At 41.8% G+C, this 22570-nt stretch overlaps 2 protein-coding genes across 5 annotated transcripts in view; one reads left to right on the top strand and one right to left on the bottom strand.

Moving 5' to 3' along the window:
• Positions 1–22570, top strand: part of LOC110960169 (dedicator of cytokinesis protein 7-like) — a 30869-nt gene that overhangs the window by 6550 nt on the left and 1749 nt on the right. Inside the window, exons 8-49 of one of the 4 annotated variants that reach the window (XM_022207296.2) lie at positions 4–70; positions 333–482; positions 587–667; positions 891–1047; positions 1644–1774; positions 2645–2738; positions 2841–3003; positions 6160–6277; positions 7035–7105; positions 7201–7339; positions 7462–7563; positions 7671–7757; positions 8204–8435; positions 8663–8827; positions 8967–9139; positions 9792–9893; positions 10232–10318; positions 10713–10808; positions 10991–11131; positions 13031–13144; positions 13240–13410; positions 13738–13877; positions 14045–14214; positions 14323–14474; positions 14777–14959; positions 17155–17281; positions 17364–17448; positions 17593–17689; positions 17773–17907; positions 18607–18759; positions 18922–19080; positions 19180–19280; positions 19358–19550; positions 19649–19792; positions 19936–20067; positions 20184–20198; positions 20709–20834; positions 20923–21012; positions 21093–21329; positions 21407–21550; positions 21693–21799; positions 21894–22067. In XM_022207296.2, the coding sequence (XP_022062988.2) occupies positions 4–70; positions 333–482; positions 587–667; positions 891–1047; positions 1644–1774; positions 2645–2738; positions 2841–3003; positions 6160–6277; positions 7035–7105; positions 7201–7339; positions 7462–7563; positions 7671–7757; positions 8204–8435; positions 8663–8827; positions 8967–9139; positions 9792–9893; positions 10232–10318; positions 10713–10808; positions 10991–11131; positions 13031–13144; positions 13240–13410; positions 13738–13877; positions 14045–14214; positions 14323–14474; positions 14777–14959; positions 17155–17281; positions 17364–17448; positions 17593–17689; positions 17773–17907; positions 18607–18759; positions 18922–19080; positions 19180–19280; positions 19358–19550; positions 19649–19792; positions 19936–20067; positions 20184–20198; positions 20709–20834; positions 20923–21012; positions 21093–21329; positions 21407–21550; positions 21693–21799; positions 21894–22067 (5505 nt within the window). The other 3 variants (XM_022207294.2, XM_022207293.2, XM_022207295.2) reach the window with 3 other exon arrangements.
• Positions 3317–5065, bottom strand: angptl8 (angiopoietin like 8). The gene is made up of 4 exons (XM_051941229.1): positions 4568–5065; positions 3982–4131; positions 3702–3812; positions 3317–3582 (listed from the first exon to the last, which is right to left on the bottom strand). The coding sequence occupies exons 1-4, from the start codon at positions 4871–4873 to the stop codon at positions 3565–3567; spliced, it is 585 nt and encodes a 194-aa protein (XP_051797189.1). The 5' UTR covers positions 4874–5065; the 3' UTR covers positions 3317–3564.

Genomic DNA, 22570 nt, shown 5'->3' with positions numbered 1-22570 from the left:
CAGGTTCGAAATAGAAATTGAACCAATATTTGGATCACTTGCACTTTATGATGTCAAGGAAAAGAAAAAGGTATGTTTCTTCTCTTCCAGCAGATTTTTTTAATATTTGATATAATAAGTATTCTTCCAGTGGTTTTTACTCTATAAAACCACTTACGTAATGCTGAGCTCATGCTCGACTAATTGAATTTCCCCTGTTTCAAAAAGGTCTAAGTGGTCTTGCGGTTTAGATAGCTGAGTCAAAACTGAATTAAAATCCCTTGACGTGCACTTACATTATCATCTATCCTTCCCCTCCCTCTGCTGTTTCCCACTTATCTCTCCTCCAATAGATCTCAGAGAATTTTTATTTCGACCTAAACTCAGATCTGATGAAAGGACTGCTTAAACCCCATACACCTCACATGGCCATATCCACACTGGCCCGTTCTGCTATTTTCTCCATCACATACCCCTCTGCTGATATCTTCCTGGTTATTAAGGTACTGAGAAACTTGGAGTATAGTATCTAAATCAAGAATAATTACTATTATGTGATAAATACTGCCTTTAATGTATTACCAATCGTGCATGTCCTGCATTTCAGCTTGAAAAAGTCCTTCAGCAGGGAGACATTGGCGAATGCTGTGAACCCTACATGGTGATGAAAGAATCGGACTCTTCCAAGGTAATGGAGCTAAAAATATGTTTTGAAGTGTTGTAATGCCGCGTGCAAGCATCCAGCATACACGTGGGACCTTTTACTGTCTAGTCATGATTATTACTCAACTATGTCTGGGGAGCTGCAATATTTACCATCCCCTTTAGCAGGCCAACTCTGTTGGCTACTGTAGGTATTTGAGGCTGCTGAGTATCTTTGGATCCAATTTTCTTCTCTTGCATCGCTGCAGCACAAGGAGAAGCTGGAGAAGCTGCGTCTTCAAGCAGAGCAGTCATGCAGTCGTCTTGGCCGTTTTCGTATGCCCTTTGCCTGGACTGCCATTCACCTTGTCAACATTGTCAGCAGTGTGGGAGGTCTCGATCGGTCCGACCCAGACTCTGACTCTGGTACTGCAGACTCTAAACGCTTTCTCAGTTTCAGACATTTAATACGTAATCTCATCTGCACACACATACAGTGCCTTGTGAAAGTATTCGGCCCCCTTGAACTTTTCAACCTTTCGCCACATTTCAGGCTTCAAACATAAAGATATAAAATTTTAATTTTTTGTCAAGAATCAGCAACAAGGGGGACACAAACGTGAAGTGGAACGAAATTTATTGGATATTTTAAACTTTTTTAACAAATAAAAATCTGAAAAGTGGGGCGTGCAATATTATTCAGCCCCCTTGCATTAATACTTTGTAGCGCCACCCCACTTTTCAGTTTTTTATTTGTTAAAAAAGTATAAAATATCCAATAAATTTCATTTCACTTCACGATTGTGTCCCAATTGTTGTTGATTCTTGACAAAAAATTAAAATTTTATATCTTTATGTTTGAAGCCTGAAATGTGGCGAAAGGTTGAAAAGTTCAAGGGGGCCGAATACTTTCACAAAGCACTGTACCGAGCAATTAGCCCCTGACAGCAAATGAAGTCTCCTATTCCAAACAAACATATGCAGACATCCCTCTAATCTCATGTGGGTTGTCTCTTGCCTAGAACGAAAAAGCCATGGAACGTGGAATGAGAGAAAGAAGAAGGGGTTTGAGCGGATGAGCGTTGGAGACGACATGTGTAACTTTGCCACTTTCCGTCCAGCAACACTTACTGTCACCAACTTCTTCAAACAGGTCAGACCATTTCAAACAGTAATCCCTCGGAGTCATTTTATAATAAATGATGATGCATTTATACTTTGTATGATGAAAAGTGGCCACATGGACCTCTGTTTGATAAATTAAAGTCCAGTGTTTCAGGCATGTCGGCACAAATTTACACAAATATTACACAAACATAAATTGGTCCAAATTAAACTGATGGCAAAATCAGGCAAGAGTTCACTTTTGAGTTGCACCACATGTACTGAAAGAGACAGATGAGTTGATAATAGTTAAAAAGCTTGAAAACTGGCCCCTGTTAAACTGAAAGAAGAACATATGCACATCCCATAAGAAAAAGAGCAAAAGTAAAAGTTTTTGTTTTACTGTGTAGTGTTTCATTTTTTTTCTCAATAAATCCAATGACATGTTTTTCTGTCCTATTACTGTGATAAGATCAAATGCAGATTATCATTGTCATTTCCCCCCCAAAACATTGGTCAGAAATCCTGTTTAATATTGTAGCACTGTACTGTTGTTGCTCAGCGACAAATGAAGTGAGCCCACATACTCCTCTCACTGCAGCACATATCCAACACATCCTTTTTAATGATAGTCATTCACTAAAAGTTTCAGTGCTTATTCTTTTGCTACATGCCTGAATACACCAATTGCTGCTGATGCATTTGAAAAACCTCACATCTACCTCAGTGTCCACTGACCTGCAGGCTATGACTGTGCTTTTACTTCCTGCCGAGATGAGCTCAATGTTTCTTGTGGGGAGCCCTGAGGACAAAGTGTTAACTTACATGTTCTAGTATACATAATAATCTATGCCCAATTATAACAATATTTATTGTTTAGTCCAGTACAAACTCCGCCCTTCTGTTTGTGTGTATGAAGGAGGGGGACAGGCTGAGTGATGAGGACCTCTATAAGTATCTGGCAGATATGCGCAGGCCGTCCTCCGTTCTGCGGCGACTGAGGCCTGTCACAGGTAAACATGACATTGTCTCCCAAGCAAGATATTTATGTGAAATTGTCTGTATTCATGAGTAAATGTTTATGATTTATGAATCCATATTCTTTCACCCCTCAGCCCAGTTGAAGATTGACATTTCTCCAGCTCCGGATTCGCCTCATTACTGTCTGTCACCAGAGCTGCTTCACGTGAAGCCTTATCCAGACCTGCGTGTTCGTCCAACCAAAGAGGTGCTGGAGTTCCCTGCTCGCTATGTGTACACACCACACACCACCTACAGGTGAGCGTCCACTTAAATGCATGCACACACAAACTATAGATTGACCTACAGAACACAAAACATTCACTCAGTCATTACACATGACTTGCTCTGTTTGGTTATTGATTTTTGACTGAACAAGATATTTTCCTCGACCCTAAAGTCCGTCTATAGTTTTAAGCAAACAGGACACAAGATTTCATAGCATAACTTTCAAATGAAAACACCTTTATTCTGATATATGGGTATAAACCACCCTAAAAAATAGTGTTTTTTTTCAAGGCATGGTACGTGTTTACAAAAAGGACAAGATGCAGTTTGTTAAATCTCAGTCTTTAATAATTTAACAGCCAAGTTTGAATATTTAAAAAAAAACATAGCTTACAAAGCACATTGAAGTTAAGATAAAAACAAAAATAGATTAGAGTCATAACAACAAGGACACATTTCCAACAACGCTAGTAAAACCATACAGTGGATCTGTAGCAAACATAACGGGGTCGGAAGGGAGTGCAGTGACATGAGGGAACTGAAATCTGGTCGGATGTCTCTCAATCAGAGCAGTGGTGAATCTTTAAACAACTATCCCATTGCTTCACTCTGGAAAGAAAGAATTAAAGCAGCAAATTTAACTAAATGAAAACATCAAAAGTTCAAATCATACATTACTCAAATGCAGGAAATGTTTCAACATGAAATGCTTCGAACAAGTGATTTACCATCTTCTGCAGTTTGGAGAGCTTCTCATCCTGAGTGTCAATGTTCTCTTTTTGGAACTGGGTCAAATGCTGTAAACCTTTCAAGATGTTGGAGTGCTCCTGTGCTCTCTCCTAAAAACAGGAATAATGTTTGTCAGTGAAGCAGTGAACGTTATTCAGTTATGAAGTAAATGAAATCTGCCTTTGTATCGACCAATGAAAAATTACAAAAGTACATTTGTGCAGGCTTGAGTGACAGACGTTGAAGTTGGGAATTGCGATTATTTCAGATTTCCATTACCTTCAGCTCCTTAACATTGGTGGGTACAGAATTGTTGAGGTACGTCTCTAGCCTCTTCACTTTTGTCTTCAGCTCTGCTCCTTCCTTCTCTACCCTGGTCAGATAGTCTTTAGTCATCTTGGTGTGAGCCTCTTGTGAAGCCATCTGGGTCTGTAGAAAGAGCATCTGTCCATATTATCCTGTTTCCCCAATAATGGTTCCAGTGCAGCTTTCCAACATACACCCCTATCATAGGTAAAAGACTTTGATTTATCTATATACGGCAGAAAAAATGAAATAAAGATATATATGATGATTATGAGTCATACAAAACATACAGTGTGGTGTCCCAGCAGTAACAGCAGCATAACATTTTATGGAGACATGCCAGTGAGATGTGTTGCTATGTCTGTTCAGCTCTCTGTTTCTTTCTCTTTGAAGTTTAATCTGATGGAGCCTTTAGATATTCTACAATCTTCTTCCTCTGCTCCTACATGTTTTTTCCTAGATCTCAATTTGATTGTAGCTCTCGGTGGTTATCTCACTTGAAATACCACTCAGCTTCATATGTGGAATCCAGTGTTTACATATTCCAGTGTTTTCTTACCTGCAGCAGCTGTACCACTGCTTTTATCTGTTTCTCCACTTCTGCAGCTTGCTCAGTCTGCTTCACCAGGTTCTGGAGATCCCCCTCGTATCTCTTCAAAGTCTGGCTGACTTTTGCGATCTTTGCCTCAGTGGTTTCGTAAACATCGTTAAGGGATTCGCAGATTTGTATGACACCAAACATGAGCACATTGACTTCTTCTTGTGGTGCAACTTTGTCTTCAATCTTGCCGGTCTTCCTGATTGGACCTGCATGGACTGCTCCTAAACCCACAGCCAGACAAAGCAAACGCAGGCCCCAGATCATTTTGATAGTAACTGTTGCTTCCTCAGTTATTCAAAAGTTTGATTTCTTTGCCAGCGATCAAGCCAGTTCAGACGAAGGTTTGTTTGACGCAGGTTCTCGCAAGTTCAACAGGAAAGCTATAAAATACAGATTTTTCTATCATAGCTGTGCCGAATTTAGCATCATCAGCCGCTGGATGATGAATCTGAAGGGTGGCTGGGTGCCTTATATTGGATGTGTATATGCAAGACCATGGTAAAACATTAGCTCAGTAGTGGTTCGATCACAGGTCATGTCCATGGCCTTAGTCTCAATGACCCTCCCTTGAAGTTTAACCCCTGAGATACAGATTTTGGCATTTAGGTCACAAAAACATGCAAAATACAAAGCAATATATGTGATCTTCTTCTGTTTTGTACAGAAACTATAATGCTCAGTGATTGTCAGTATTGAAATTTGTGCAGTTAATGTTATTTATTGTTATTTTAAACACATGTAATTGTATTGGGAGTCATTGCCTCCTAGCAGCTGCTTCCCATCAGCTGTTTCAAAATGTGAACAAGAGTTACCTCTAATGTTTGACTTGGACAGGAATTAAGGTGACTTTCACCAACTTATTCCAGTACTGGGTCAGACTACTGTTCTGTATGTACATGGGTCTCATAATCTTTACCTTCTTTGTCAATGAATGTTTTTTACGTTTTTGTAGGTTGTCAGTAATGATTGATGCAGACTAATGTAATGCTGTAGCCAAATGTTGACAACATATCAAAAATAAGGACAATTAACTGTTAGACAAAGACCTGTCGTAACTCTGCATTTGTTTAACTTTCTTTCTTTCTTTCTTTCTTTCTTTCTTTCTTTCTTTCTTTCTTTCTTCTTTCTTTCGTACTTTCTTCTGTCCTTTCTTTCGTCCTTTCTTTCTCTTTCTCTTTCTTTCTCTTTCGTCCTTTCTTTCTTTTGTCCTTTCTTTCTTTTGTCCTTTCTTTCTTTTGTCCTTTCTTTCTTTCGTCCTTTCTTTCGTCCTTTATTTCGTCCTTTCTTTCTCTTTCGTCCTTTCTTTCTCTTTTGTCCTTTCTTTCTTTTGTGCTTTCTTTCTTTCGTCCTTTCTTTCTCTTTCGTCCTTTCTTTCTCTTTCGTCCTTTCTTTCTCTTTCGTCCTTTCTTTCTCTTTCGTCCTTTCTTTCTCTTTCGTCCTTTCTTTCTTTTGTGCTTTCTTTCTTTCGTCCTTTCTTTCTTTTGTCCTTTCTTTCTTTCGTCCTTTCTTTCTTTTGTCCTTTCTTTTGTTCTTTCGTTCTTTCTTCTCAGAAACCTGCTCTATGTGTACCCACAAAGTCTGAACTTCAGCAGTCGTCAGGGCTCAGTGAGGAACATCGCTGTGAAAGTTCAGTTCATGGCAGGAGAAGACCCCAGTCAAGCTTTGCCCGTGAGTTACTGTGAAGGATAACCAAGTGACCTGACTGCAGTGTTCTCAGGAAAATGAAATCACAGCCACAAAGAACAGCTTGAGGCGCTGAAATTCTATACAATATCCTCTCGGGAGAATGAACTTCAGAGAGGCATACTTTTTAAGCAGCGAGGAAGAAAAATGTAGTGAGCTAGGAGCATATCTTTCATGTTATAGCTCTGATTTATTTTTGTTTATTCAATATCAAATGTCTGATGTATGCCATATAGCAACTGTTCGAACCACTCATACAGTATACTCTAGCATTACGCGCCATATTTTCCAAATGCTAGTAGTTTTGCCACATTATTGTTAAATACACTGCTCGCATGATCTAAGTGTGAGTGCTGGATTCTCAGAGTATCACTTTAAAATTTTTGTCTCTTCTAAAATGTCTTAATGTTAGAGATGCAACTTGCATTAGAATGTAAAAATTCATAAGAAATAGGCCAACGAATAATGGCTGTGGAGTTATTAAAAGAGATAAGAATTTCAACATTGATTGTTTAACTTTCTTAGGTTTGAAAAGAATCTGGGACTGAAAAGTCTGCACAGCTTTACAAAATGTAGTCAGACACTAATGGTTCATGTGTGGTTTATTACTTCAATGAACTCTAGTCAGTGAAATTTTGCATATGTACCTGCAAACAATGACGGTGATTGCAGTCATGGGGATGTCGAGAGTTCCTCCTATGGCTCTTTGATAACTGCATTCACACTTTTCCATTTTAACCAGGTCATCTTTGGAAAGTCGAGTTGTGCCGAGTTCATTAAAGAAGCGTATTCTCCTGTAATCTACCATAACAAGTAAGATTTAATCACCTGTTAACCCTCTGCTCGAGTCTGTTTCTTTCCATTCACATTGCCATTCTTGAACACTGCGTTTAACTCTTGCCCACAAGGTCTCCTGAGTTCTATGAAGAGATGAAGATGAAGATTCCTGCCAATCTGACAGACAACCACCATCTGCTGTTCACCTTCTACCACATCAGCTGCCAACCCAAACAGAACACTCCTCTGGAGACCCCTGTGGGCTACACTGTGAGTGCGCTCCTTGAGCTGGCTCGCATTGAATACTTTCACCCACACACTCACTTGTTTGATAGCTCTTTCTGTTGTCTTGCCATCTGTAAGAGATCGCGTGTCTTCCTTTCTGCCTGCAGTGGATCCCTTTGATGCAGCACGGCCGGCTACGCACCGGCTCCTTCAGCCTGCCCGTCTCTGTGGAGAAGCCTCCACCTAGCTACTCTGTGCTCACCCCTGACGTAAGTGTGTTTAAAGAAGGAATGTGTGAATATCAGTTTGCTTGCCATCACCTATTCCTTTGTGATGAGACTGAGTGTTCAATGAGTTGGACGTCACTGTGCGGCAGGTTCAGCTCCCAGGCATGAAGTGGGTGGATAATCACAAAGGAGTGTTCAATGTCGAGGTGACAGCGGCCTCCTCGGTTCACACTCAGGTGAGCAAATATTGTTTTTACGGATGTTTTTTGTTGTTTTTCGTGTGCTTTTTTATTCCTGGAAATAAAGGTCCAAGTTGGTGTTTGTTTAGTGTCACTGGGAGAGGTCTGGTCATTTGAATAAAAACATCAGCATTCTTAGTTTTATTTACCATGAATGGAACTAAGCAGACTTGTTTTGTGTGAAGAGATCAAAACTGTGGAGCATGCAGACAGTTCAGAAGTATTTTATCTATATTTTCACTCATCAGTATGCATCGCAGTTTTGGAGGCTTACATGCTATATATTGTGAATTCTTGTAATTTCATGACATTTTATATCTAGAAAATCACAGAGACCCTGGATCTTTCCTTAAAAGTATTCATAAATTTCAGCTATGCGAAAACTGTGCTGTCAAAGTTCAACCTTCTCTGATACTCAGTCTGCGTTGTGATTTTGTCTCTAGGACCCCCACTTGGATAAGTTTTTCACTCTAGTGTATGTTCTGGAGGAGTACTCCTTCCCTTTCCGCCTTAAGGACGTCATCATAACAGAGGCAAACATGGAGGGGGAGCTTAAAGCCAGCATGGCTGCACTGAGAGGAGCCCTGCTGGATACCTGTGTCAGGTTTTTGCATCAGCTACTCAACAAACTCATTCAGCTCATCGTCTACCCTCCAGTCATCGCAGGCCAAATCGGTGTGTAGGCTATGTGTAGTCGTATTTACTTTATTGCATTTTACTGTACATCCAAGAGTTTCTTATTTTCAGCTTCAATGACACGCAACGGGCATCAGATGAGCTAAATGCTAATTTAACACCTAACACTAAACGGAAAATTGTGTTAGTTTCGTGTACGAGCTTTATGATTAATCTGTAGTTTTTACTTTTACATCTTGTCGCTCTCACTCTCAATTTCTCGACAGTGAACCTGGGACGAGCTGCTTTCGAAGCAATGGCTTTGCTGGTCAACCAGATCCACAAAAACCTGGAGGGAAACCAAGACCAGCATGCCCGCAACAACCTGCTGGCGTCCTACATCCATTACTGCCTCCGCCTGCCCACAGCTGAGCCTGCAGTGCCCCCGACAGGTGCGTCATCAGACTAAAATGTTCATCTTGTCGACCAGAAGCAGCAAAAACAGGCTTTCAGCGTACCACAAGCAGTCATTTTATTGGACTTATGTCTGTTTATCTGCTCACATCTCTATTCCTTCTTTTGCATTAATAGCAGGCACCCAGACCTATGAGATGCCCATGCAGTTTGCTACATTATCGAGGGCAACGGCTCGCCCGAGCAGCCTCCACTTGTCCCGTTCAAAGAGTATTAGCAACTCTAACCCTGACCTGGCAAGCACACCCGTTTCTCCTGATGAAGAGGTGCAAAGGATCATAGGAAGCAAGGTGAGTTGTACCTGTCCTGTCATTAAATGCTTCTATTTAGTTTTAGAGTTCTTAAAATTGTGCGGTCTCTTTACCCTCTTCTTAAGATTTGTCAGAAATTTGCACCCATGTTTCGGTTTAAACTAGTGCTTTTATAGACATCTGTTGCTTAGTTTGGGTATTTATTGTATTTTCAAACAATCTCCCTTTTGTTTTATCTAGAATTGAAGGTGTTAAAAAGTATGGTCATTTTGTGTCTAGCATCACAAAATGATTAAATCTGTCTTTTCGTGTTTTCATCATTGTGCCATATTTCCAATTTCTATTTAGCCAGTAATGCTGTGTTATTTTTGTTGTCATAATAGTGTCTTGAATCTTCACAGCAGATTCAATAAGGTCTGGCTGACTGAGAACTCCGCCAGTTAACCACACTGCTTAGTCAACAATTCAATTATGCTTTGTGCCTCTGTCCCTTGTGTTTCATATAGTACCTCCAGTCCTTTATTCTCCCCTCCCCTGCTTCCTTTTCTTCTTTACTCTTCTTGTCCTTTGTTTTTATTTTTCCTGATCTTGTGCGGTAATTGCCCTTCCTTTACTCACTGTGCCCTTGCCTCTTGCCACACATTTGTTTGTGTGTGTGTGTGTTGTGTGTATCTCTGGTGGCTTATGGCAGGGCATTGACCGCTCCCACTCCTGGGTAAACTCTGCTTATGCCCCTGGGGGCTCCAGATCTGTGCTACGCCGGAACCCCAACTCCAGCTGTGAGCTCAAGCAGGTGCCAAATCCTTCCGCCTCCTCTTCACCTCCACCTCCCTCCTGCACCACCTTTGATCAAATCTCATGGGTCATTTCTCACTTCAGATCTCAGGGCATCTCTCTGTGTCTGTCTGCCTCTCACTCTGCTACCCTACTCCTTGCTGCTCACCTTTTTATCCATGACAACACCATGTCCGTGTCACAAGCTCTTCCTCGAGCTTGTTAGGTCAATTTCTAGCCTCACACTCTTCAGAGTTCATAGAAAGTTCTCTGGCCAACCACCCATTTCCATTCATCCATTTTCACACCACTTTGTCCTCATGTCTGTGTGTTCGCCTCACCATCACTCCATGTCAGGCAAACGACCGCAGCTGCAATCGCATGTCTGCCTTTCTGGACAGCGTGACCTTGTTTTCAGTTCCCACAAGGCAGATTGCAAAGAAGGTAAAACTGGCATCTACTGTGCAACTGTAAAGATGACATTCCTGATGACACACTAACACATTTTGGTTTCCTAACATTCAGCAACTTTCAACATCATTAACATTCATCGTCATTCATGTCATTTTAACAACTATATGTGAAATGGTGTGAAAATTTGCCACCTATAACAGTTTCTTTGAAGATTTTTTTAATCTAAAGGCATCAGTGTTAAATCTGTGGCTTAGGTAATGATTGCAGTGTGACTTTTATTATTTCTATCAGTGATTAAATTATGATTTCCATCAGTTAGTGACTGTGAAAACAAACACACCATTTTAATCTTAATAGCTCATCTTGTTTCTGAAATGGTTTCCTTATGTGAGCTAAAACATGCTCTGTGTCGGTTCTCGTCTAGCTGCTCCATGAGGAGCTGGCATTACAGTGGGTGGTCAGCACCAGCACAGTGAGGGAAGCAGCGCTGCAGCAGGCTTGGTTTTTCTTCCAACTTATGGTCAGTATTCTGTAAATTTATAGTGCTCTTCACTACTTTCTAAATGGTCTAAATCTGGAGTCTAAATACAATACGGCCAAACTACGCTTCAAAACAGACACACTGTAAGAACCACTATTATAGCAGAAAAGGCCACATTTTAATCAAGTAATAATGTTTTATGATTTACTGACACCCTCCAGACAAAGAGCATGGCCCATCACCTGTTCCTGACATCGAAAGTGGAAGCTGCCAGGCGTCAACGTTTCCCAGACCGCTTTGTGGACGACATTGCTGCACTTGTGTGTGCCATCAGCGCAGACATAGCCAGTCGATACCACAAGGTACAGTTGCCCAAAATTGCACCACATTCAAAAATGAACAGCTAGTAGTTCATTCTTTTAACAAGTTGAGTTTACTGAGAAAAAAATGACAATAGTGTCTTTTCTTTTTTGATAAATGGAAAGTTGGCTTATGTCTTACTGAGGCCTTGAGTATTATTAGTTGATTCAAATAATTACTAGAATCTGCAATACTCTTTTAAAATTTTGCTTTCCAGTTCATCATGTACAGTGGTTGGAAAAATACTTTTTGGACATCCCATGCATTTGTGAAATACTGCATTAAGAATCACTCTTAGGTCTTCAAGTGCAAATTCTTTTAGTACAATCACAGCCAGAATACGAAACAAATCCTAAAAAGCCAATAAAAACTTCAAATTGATTGGTTCCATAAAAATACATAAGAAGTTTTGAGTATTGGGTCGTTTTGGTACCAGTGATCTGCTAATGAAGGCTGTGCTTTTTATTAAAAGACACAATTTCTGTTGCCGTTCTTCGTCTATTTAAAGCCAGCACGTTTGAAAGTTCCTCAAAGATAAAAATGGCTATTACAAGGAACCTAATGCCAGAAATACACTTGAAGATGCAGATTCTCAGCCAGCTATACTGTTATAGCTGCTGCCAGATAGCCAGGAAGTGCAGATGCAGTCCTTCAGCGGTTGGATTCACTCTGCAGAAATACGAACGAACCAACAGTTTGGAAGACAAACCAAGATCTGGGTGTCCCAAGTTTTTTCTTCATCCAGAAATGACCGCATCCTGATCCCCATGTGCAGGAAAAACTGCTGAATGACATCACAGGAGCTTCAGCAGCAGCGGTCAAACCACACTGGTGTCCAGTGCTCCACCTGCACTGCACATGGCCAACTTTTAGATCATGGCTTAAGGTCCTACAAGGCTTTCAAGAAGCCCCTGATCAATGAGAGACAGAGGTTAGCCCCGGTGTCGTTGGGCCCAAGCACACAAGAACTGGACAGTTAGGAAGTGGAAGAAGATTCTGTGGTCAGATGAGTCCAGTTTGCAGCTTTATCATCCGCCTGCTCATGTGAGGATATGCCATTATCTCCAGCATGTACAGTACCTTCTGTCAAGCATGGTGGAGGCAGCAACATGGTTTGGGATGCATGAGTGCTGCTGGTGTTGATCATCTCATTGTCTGTAATGACACAATGAACTCTGACAAGTATTGTGCCATTCTCCAAACCCACACGTTCCCTTCTCCACATGCACTGTTCCGTCGAGGTCAAAACTGGATGTTTCAATAAAATAATGCCCCTTGAACACATCCAGGACCAGTATAACTTGGCTGTAGGAGCACAGTATCCAGGTCTTAGAGTGGTCAGCTCAATCCCCAGACATGAGCCCCACTGAAAAATCTGTGCTGGATTATCAAAAGGTCTGTTTCAAAGCACAAACCAAAGACTTTAGAAAAATTTTAAAGCAGTAATTAAAGAAGAATGGGGCATGATTACCCCTCAACAGTGTGAAAGGCTCATGTGGAACATGCTAGCCAGGATTAGAGCTCTACTGCATGCTAATGGTAGGACACACTACATGTTAATTTGATGACTTATTTATTTTTTGTTCAGTTTTGAACACATTCTCTGTTATTTGTTGACTTTGATACACATAACTTTGAGATCTGCCATATTGCAACTGTCAAGAATTTAGTTTTATTAGTTTTCTTGTAAGCAATAAACAAAAAAGTAGCATTTGTATTTGTTTGTGTCTGTCTGATGCAGCCATACCTTTTGAAACACAGAAAAGAGTTTTCCACAAATATTTCATTATAATATTTGAGATTGTGTAAAATTTTAAGTGTGTCCAAAAACTTTTTCCACCACTGTATACCGTCTGATTGCTGTCACTCTCAGCTGAATTTTCAGTCTCTTTCTCTCTCAGGATGTGGAGCTTGTGGAGAGGTTAAATAGCAGTCTGGCCTTCTTCCTGAATGACCTGCTGTCTCTCATGGACCGGGGCTTTGTGTTCAACCTCATCCGCTCTTACTACAAACAGGTGCCCGTTGCTCTTCTCTAGGTTTTCTTCTGACGCCGTGTAACACTTCAGAGCTCCCATTCATAATGTCTTTTACACTCTTGTGTGTTCGACAGATTGCCAACAAGCTTCACACAGCGCAAAATCCCAGTTCCCTGAATGCCCTTAGGATGGATTTCACTCGTATTGTCTGCAGCCACGAGCATTATGTCATCCTCAACTTGCCCTGCTCAACTCTGAGCCCTCCAGCTTCCCCCTCCCCCTCCACCTCTTCCACCACCTCACAGGTAATTGAACAGGCTGGAAAATCTATCAAAACTGAGTTAGTCCAGTTTATTATGGTGACTTTTCCCAGACTATGAAGAAAAACAATAATCTCACATAAAGAGAGATGTGTTGTATTGTGTATGATACTGACATGATGATCTGCAGTCAACAGTATTATAATTAATGCAATCAATAATACAAAATATTCAATATAAATGTGTCCCTTACACATACATCAGCATATTGTGATTGCATATCCATGCAAATGCAACAGTACATACACTCATACTCTTGCATTATATTATATATCCTACTTTCTCATCTTTGCTATATCTTGTTTTGTCCAGAGTTCAGCATTTTCCAGTGTGGTTCAAGACCAGGGGGTGGTCACCATGTTTGAGCTCTCCGTCCCTTTTCGCCAGCAGCACTTCCTTTCCGGCCTGCTGCTTACTGAGCTCTCTCTCATCCTCGATCCAGATGGTGAAGGGTGGGTTCTTTGTAGTTGCATGTATACTGATCAACCCCTTATTTTAGTTTTCACACAAGTAATATCAGAGATTTCATGTTTGCCATGAAATGCTGCATAGCTTAAAGTACATGTGTTTAGTGAAAGCTGCACCACAGATGCCTGATATACTCTTTTATTACCCACAGGGTTTTCTTCCTTCACAAAAAGGCCATTAGTGCAGTCCACTCCCTGCTGTGTAGCCATGATGCAGACACTCGCTACAGGGACCCTCAGGTCAGAGCCCACGTTGCTCAGCTCTACCTGCCCCTTATCCCCATCGTCATGGAAACATTGCATCAGCTTCACGACTTCTCCGGTCAGCAGAGCAATATGTGCCTCCCACTAATATCATTTTCCACCTCCTCAACATTGTTGTATTTCCAGCATTATTGCACCTGAGAGTGTTTCTCTTATTTCTTTGAAGACTCCTCGCCTGCTCGGGTCCGCCATGCCTCCGCCCACACTGACGATGCTGACCCAGACAGTAGCAACACTATCAGTCAGTCTGTTGCCATGGCAATTGCAGGCTCCCCTTTGCCGCATGCCAAAGCCAACCCGTTTGCACTGCCCACAGTGGTAAGTGATAGCAGCAAGGGTCAGACTGTTCCCCTGGGCCTGGACTGACAGGTCACAGACTGGCTTCTGTGTGGGAGGTGGCTGCCTCAGTATGACAGACGATCACGCCACACAGACACACCCATTTTAAAAACATTTGCATTCTTTCCATGTTGTTGTTTTCTGAGAAGCACAACTGCTCTTCTTAGCCTGTAGGTGGCTCTCTGTCCATTATCCTTGTAACTTTGTCTAAACAGCCATTTTGTTCTATGCTGAAGCAGATTACAAGACTGGCACTGAGTTTGTATGTTTGTCCTCACCAGGCTGGGCGTCAGTCCAGCTCTCTGTCTGCTGAGTGCAGCAGGACTCTGCTGGTGTGTTTCCTGTGGGTGCTGAAGAATGCAGATGCAGCTCTCCTGGAGCGCTGGGTGTCTGATTTGTCTGTTCTGCAAATCAACCGCCTGCTGGATCTGCTGCATCTCTGTGTCTCCTGCTTTGAATACAAGGTACAATAAGTAGGCACTATCACTGCTCAGAGAGTCTTTCATCACTGTTACCTCATCACACAATGCCATCAGGGAGATCCCAAATTCGCTAAATGCTTTTTTTACATAAGCATTGATCACAGCAAATATTGATTGTATTAAATTTTTTGGCAGTTTATTTCACTTTGTTAGTGGTTAATTATTAAATCAAAACTATTTGACTCGAATGTAAAAAAGTTTTTATTGCAAAAATAATGATGACTGGGGCAGCACAAACTTGAGCTATCAGTCCAGTAATGCTGACATTGCTCGGCTAGCTGACATTGGCAGCATTTCTGTGACTGAAAGGCCTGTATGATATATTTTCTGTTATATACAGTGCATCCGGAAAGTATTCACAGCGCGTTACCTTTTCCACATTTTGTTATGTTACAGTCTTATACCAAATCGGATTCAATTCATTTTTCCCTTAAAATTCTACACACAACACCCCATAATGACAACATGAAAAAAGTTTTTTTGAGATTCTTGAAAATTTATTAAAAATAAAAAACTAAGAGACCACATGTACATAAGTATTCACAGCCTTTGCTTAATACTTTGTTGATGCACCTTTGGCAGCAATTACAGCCTCAAGTCTTTTTGAATATGATGCCACAAGCTTGGCACACCTATCTTTGGGCAGTTTTGCCCATTCCTCTTTGCAACACCTCTCAAGCTCCATCAAGTTGGATGGGGAGCGCCGGTGCACAGCCATTTTCAGATCTCTCCAGAGATGCTCAATTGGATTCAAGTCCGGGCTCTGGCTGGGCCACTCAAGGACATTCACAGAGTTGTCCTGAAGCCACTTCTTTGCTATCTTGGCTGTGTGCTTAGGGTCGTTGTCCTGCTGAAAGATGAACCGCCGCCCCAGTTTGAGGTCAAGAGCGCTCTGGAGCAGGTTTTCATCCAGGATGTCTCTGTACATTGCTGCATTCATCTTCCCCTCTATCTTGACTAGTTTCCCAGTTCCTGCTGCTGAAAAACATCCCCACAGCATGATGCTACCGCCACCATGCTTCACTGTAGGGATGGTATTGGCCTGGTGATGAGCAGTGCCTGGTTTCCTCCAAACAAAACGCCTAGCATTCACACCAAAGAGTTCAATCTTTGTCTCATCAGACCAGAGAATTTTTTTGCTGATGGTCTGAGAGTCCTTCAGGTGCCTTTTGGCAAACTCCAGGCGGGCTGCCATGTGCCTTTTACTAAGAAGTGGCTTCCGTCTGGCCACTCTACCAAACAGGCCTGATTTGTGGATTGCTGCAGAGATGGTTGTCCTTCTGGAAGGTTCTCCTCTCTCCACAGAGGAACGCTGGAGCTCTGACAAAGTGACCATGGGGTTCTTAGTCACCTCTCTGACTAAGGCCCTTCTCCCCCGATTGCTCAGTTTAGATGGCCGGCCGGCTCTAGGAAGAGTCCTGGTGGTTCCAAATGTCTTCCATTTACGGATGATGGAGGCCACCGTGCTCATTGGGACCTTCAAAGCAGCAGAAATTTTTCTGTACCCTTCCCCAGACTTGTGCCTCGTCACAATCCTGTTTCGGAGGTCTACAGACAATTCCTTTCACTTCATGCTTGGTTTATGCTCTGACATGCACTGCCAACTGTGGAACCGTATATAGACAGGTGTGTGCCTTTCCAAATCATGTCCAATCAACTGAATTTGCCACAGGTGGACTCCAATTAAGCAGTAGAAGCGTCTCAAGGATGATCAGTGGAAACAGGATGAAATGAAAACTTTTTTCATTTTGTCATTATGGGGTGTTATGTGTAGAATTTTAAGGGAAAAAAATAATTGAATCCGATTTGGAATAAGGCTGTAACATAACAAAATGTGGAAAAAGTGAAACGCTGTGAATACTTTCTGGATGCACTGTATATATATATAATGCATTCTACACTCAGGTACTTTAACTTCAGACTTCTTGTGTGGTTTATTTTGCATTCCCATTTGCCCAGCACTATATGTCAGTAGTTTTTTTCAAGAAAGTTTACTGTGCTTACCAGCATTGCAGCATTCTGCAGGTTTGTGTGTTTATTTCTACAGTGTTTGTGTTTCTATAATACATTACTGATCAGATAGTTTATTTTTGCTGTCAACCCATCAGTGGTTTATTGCTAATTTGAACACACACTTTACTCTGATTATTTACTTACTAAATTGCTGAATGCTATAGGGGAAAAAGGCTCTGGAGAGGATCAACAGCCTGACGTTTAAAAAGTCTCAGGACATGAAGGCCCGATTGGAGGAAGCCATACTGGGCACCATCGGAGCCCGACAGGAGATGGTTCGTCGCTGCAGAGGTAAGTAGCGTGACAACACAGTGGTGTTTGTGTGTAGCTCTTAATATGTGAAGTGTTTATTGGATTGTGATAACATTTACAGAAAGGAGTCCTTATGGCAGCCAGGAGAATGTTAGGTGGAGAAAGAACGTCACTCACTGGAGACAAAACGCAGACAGAGTCGACAAGTATGTCCTTCATATTAATGACATTAACAAAGCAGTTTTACACTAAATATGTACCTGACGTTTGCACGTAACACATAAAAATACCAATAGATTTAAATCATACACACACATATATAAAATAACGTTTAAAATAACACTTTCCAGGACTAAGGCTGAGGTGGAGCAGGAGTCTGTCGTTGATGGAAACTTAGCTACTGAGGCCTCTCTGATTGTACTGGACACACTGGAAATTGTAGTCAAGGTAAAATATTGCCTGATACACAGAAATGTGCTTTTGTGTAGAATTCCCTCGCTGTAGTTTGTTGTGTCTCCGTCCTCTTTCAGACTGTGGTTGCATCAGAGCTGAAGGAAAGTGTTTTAGGCGGCGTGCTGAGAGTGCTTCTCCACAGTATGGCAGGCAACCAGAGCGCCCTCTTTCTGCAGCATTGCTTCACTACACAAAGAGCTCTAGTTTTCAAGGCAAGTACAGATACATTAATAGGTTTATGTGTTTCCAGGTCTACCTTTGGTTTGTTTTTATTTTCAATAACAATCAGATATAAAATCAGCAGTAATTGGATCATGTTCATTTTGTCGTTTCTTACTATAGTATAGCGTTGCTTTTAAACAAACAAAACAAACTGGATCTGCACTCTTTCTTACTGAATTATCAGTTTAAAAGTAACGCTATCCTATAAAATCGGCAGGTTGAGCGGGTAACCCATAAACGGGCTAAAGTCCCCAACGCAGTAGCCATGGGTTTGAGCCTGACCCACGGCCATTTGCTGCATGTCTTTCCCCCACTCTTCTCCCCACATCTTCTGTCTCTCTCACTACTGTGCACTACAATAAAGGATATATGTATATACACACATCAAAAATGTATATATAAAATCAGCTTGAACCAATAGCAGCCCACACATTGTAATATTTATTTGTGTATCTTTTCTTATTTCTGATTATGTCTGTGTTTTAGTGTCATGAAAAAAGATTTTGAAGTAAATTATAGTATGTCATATTTGATGTAAGCTTATTTAAAGTGAAAGTGTGTGTGTGTGTGTGTGTGTGTGTGTGTGTGTGTGTGTGTGTGTGTGTGTGTGTGTGTGTGTGTGTGTGTGTGTGTGTGTGTGTGTGTGTGTGTGTGTGTGTGTGTGTGTGTGTGTGTGTGTGTGTGTGCAGTTCCCAGAGATGCTGTTTGAAGAGGACACTGAGCTTTGTGCAGACCTGTGCCTGCGTCTCCTGCGTCACTGCAGCAGCAGTGTCAGTTCTGTCAGAAGTCACGCCTCAGCCTCTCTTTACCTGCTCATGAGACAGAACTTTGAGATTGGAAATGTAGGTTAACACATTGTTTTCCCTTTTCTGTAAATTGCATTTTGATGTTCTCGCTTAGCTAAGGGACATGCGAGCAGAACAAACAAACACAGGGCGTTTGAGGTGTCGAGGCTATAATGATGTTTTAAGTCACAGTGGTTTCTATTTTTGGTCTTGTACCAGAACTTTGCGCGAGTGAAGATGCAGGTCACCATGTCTCTGTCCTCGCTGGTGGGAACATCACAGAACTTTAATGAGGAGCATCTTCGTCGGTCTCTCAAAACGATCCTGACATATGCTGAAGAGGACCTAGAGCTGCGTGACACACCTTTCCCAGAGCAGGTTCCTAACAATCATGACTCTGTTTACATTATCCAGATCTATAGCTGCTACAATGGATAAGATTTTACTAAAATGATGTATGCATATTTGAAATTGCAGGTCCAGGATCTGGTGTTCAACCTGCATATGATTCTTACTGACACTGTGAAGATGAAAGAGCATCAGCAGGATCCAGAGATGCTCCTTGACCTGATGTACAGGTACTGGAATGTCCTTAACAAGGCTGACGGACAAAAATAAAGTGCCACAGACAAAAGTTCACATTTTTCTGTTTCAGGATTGCGAAGGGCTACCAGAACTCGCCCGACTTGCGCCTGACGTGGCTTCAGAACATGGCAGGTAAACACTCGGAGAGAGGGAACCATGCTGAGGCGGCCCACTGCCTGGTCCACAGTGCAGCTCTGGTGGCAGAATACCTGAACATGCTGGAGGACTGCCGCTACCTGCCCATTGGCTGTGTTACATTTCAGGTCAGTGCATGCTGTGTACTATAACGACTCCATCTGTTTAAACAGTACAGGTTGATGAATGAAGCATTTTTTGTTCATTCTGACTGTTTCTCCCACAGAATATATCATCCAACATATTAGAGGAGTCAGCAGTATCCGATGACGTGCTGTCTCCAGAGGAGGAGGGCATTTGTGCTGGCAAATATTTCAGCGAGTCCGGCCTGGTGGGCCTCCTGGAGCAAGCAGCTGCCTCCTTTAACATGGTACGACTCACATTCTCTGGCGACATGGTGACAAGTCTTCATACTAACACAACATGAGGTTTCAGCATTAACATGGGTCGAGGGAGGTTTATGTGATCAAGTGGTATGTGTAAAACTGATGTCCCACTGCGCTGTAACCACAGGCTGCCATGTATGAGGCTATAAATGAAGTGTACAAGATTCTCCTGCCCATCCATGAAGCCAACAGAGACTTTAAAAAGCTAGCTACTGTCCATGGGAAACTACAGGATGCCTTCAACAAAGTCTACAACCAAGTGAGTCGACAGTTTGATCCTAAAGTCACCAGCAAATAACAAAGATGTTAGTCTTGATGAGAAAATGAACTTTTCCTTATTCCCTTCTTATATGTTTCTTTTCTTTACTTTTCCAGAGTTCAGGATGGGAGGTAACAAGCAAATTTGACATTTAAGATTAAACTAATTCAGAAAATAATTCTATTTATGCTGACAATGTTTTTCTTCTTCCCCATGCCTTTTTTCTTCTCTGCTCCTGTGTGAATGACATGTCACTGGTGAGTGAAACTTAAAACTTGCTTTTACACTTGGACATAGTTGAGTTGAACCATGATTGCAACAGTTTCCATCCCTTTTTGCTGCACTCCTGCTGTGGCAAAACTACATTTTAGCCTAAATATACATATTAACTTTTTTCCTACAGTGGTTGTTCTTCTATTTCTGAATATTGTCTTTTTTTTTTTGCAATAAAAAGAGACCTTTCATTCTGGCATTTCATCTATAAAATCAGGGTACACAGTGTGAAGTTTTTAAAAGTCTTTCTACAAATTCCATCAACTAAATAATATTTTCTACTTTGCCTTATTGCCATATATGCTCTATGTCATCTGATTTTATTTCACTTAACTTCTGCCCTCTTTCGCCCTGCTGTTAGTGTTTAGAGAATGTTTGGGACCTACTTTCGTGTGGGTTTCTATGGCTGTCAGTTTGGAGACCTGGATGAGCAAGAGTTCGTCTACAAGGAGCCATCAATCACCAAATTAGCTGAGATCTCCCACAGGCTCGAGGCACGTTAACTCGTCATGATGCTTATAAAAACGTCTTCAGTGATTTATGAGAAACATATGTCTAAAGATGGATCTCTTTGGTACACAGGAGTTCTACTCTGCGAGGTTTGGGGTGGGGATGGTTGAAATTATCAAGGACTCCAACCCAGTTGACAAAAACAAACTGGATCCCAACAAGGTAATGTGATAGTGCATTTGCGACTAATAGAAAAACAATACAGAGCTTGGAAGACATAACTGTGCTGATGACTGTTTCAGGCCTATCTCCAGATCACCTATGTCGAGCCCTTCTTTGACACGTATGAGCTGAAGGAAAGAATCACCTATTTTGACAAGAACTACAACCTGCGTACCTTCATGTACTGTACTCCCTTCACTCTGGATGGGCGTGCACACGGCGACTTGCACGAGCAGTACAAACGCAAAACCATCCTGACAACATCTCACGCCTTCCCTTACATCAAAACACGCATCAACGTTCTGCAAAAGGAGGAGGTGGGTGTCTGTTCGGCAGTGATCAGATGTCATGTGAACGGCCACATGCTGTCATTACGTTGTGTTTGGTTCCCCAGATCATTCTTGTTCCAATGGAGGTGGCAATTGAGGACATGCAGAAGAAGACTCAGGAGCTCGCCTTTGCCACAAACCAAGACCCTGCAGACTCTAAGATGCTTCAAATGGTGCTGCAGGGCTGTGTGGGCACCACTGTCAACCAGGTGCTCATTTGCAACTGATAATTTATAACCACAATGCATTAAAAATAGTAATATTAATTCCATCAGCTTCATGTCTGTGTCAGTGTTTTAAATAGTGGTAGACATTCCTGAGCAGATATGTAACAGTCTGTCCCCCTCACAGGGCCCCCTCGAGGTGGCGCAAGTCTTTCTCTCCGACATTCCCGATGACCCAAAACTGTTCCGCCATCACAACAAACTGCGCCTCTGCTTTAAAGACTTCACTAAGAGGTGATGACACACTCCGTGACTCCGACAGACCGCTGTTTAACTAATAAAAACAAATCCCAACTCCCTGCGTCTTCCCCTGCTATTTTTCGTGCAGGTGTGAGGATGCCCTGAGGAAGAATAAAGCCCTCATTGGACCAGATCAGAAGGAGTACCACAGAGAGCTGGAGAGGAACTACTATAAACTGAAAGAAGCTCTGGGTCCTCTCATCAACCGCAAGATCCCACAGCTATACAGAACCCTGCCAGCTCAGACGACGCAAACACAACGGTAACTTGAGACATTAAACACACACAGGCCTACGCACAGGGACACAAAAAAATGAGCTCATGCTGCTGCTTGGAACCTCCTGAAACCAACACAAGAGAAGCATAAAACCAAACTTTATCATACTCCAGGCTATAGAGTCATCAGTCACCAGTGAATGGGCATTCAAACACAGAATGATTTCATATCTTATGTTTTTAAGGATTTGACATTTAGTCAATTATATGAGCTGCTTCATAGAAGTCGGTGCACTTCTTGAAGTCCTGTAGCCTGTTTGGCTATGAAAACTATCACCATATGTTTTTTGTTTTCATCATATTTTGCTGCAGCTTTGTTTGCACATGAGGGTCTGTGGACTGCTGGTGCATAATAAAAAACAGAGCTACAGACAGCAGCACCTGCCGGAGCGATGCTACAACACTGAGGGAAATGTAAAATTTGAAAGATGGCTTGATCTTGCAGTCTCACAAAAATGTTCAAAAATGCATCGTACATTTAATCACTGA

This window comes from Acanthochromis polyacanthus, chromosome 21 (genome assembly GCF_021347895.1).
Source record: "Acanthochromis polyacanthus isolate Apoly-LR-REF ecotype Palm Island chromosome 21, KAUST_Apoly_ChrSc, whole genome shotgun sequence".
Classification (NCBI taxonomy): domain Eukaryota; kingdom Metazoa; phylum Chordata; class Actinopteri; family Pomacentridae; genus Acanthochromis; species Acanthochromis polyacanthus.
The sequence above is the reverse complement of the archived record's forward strand: the minus strand, read 5'-3'. Positions and strand labels throughout refer to the sequence as shown.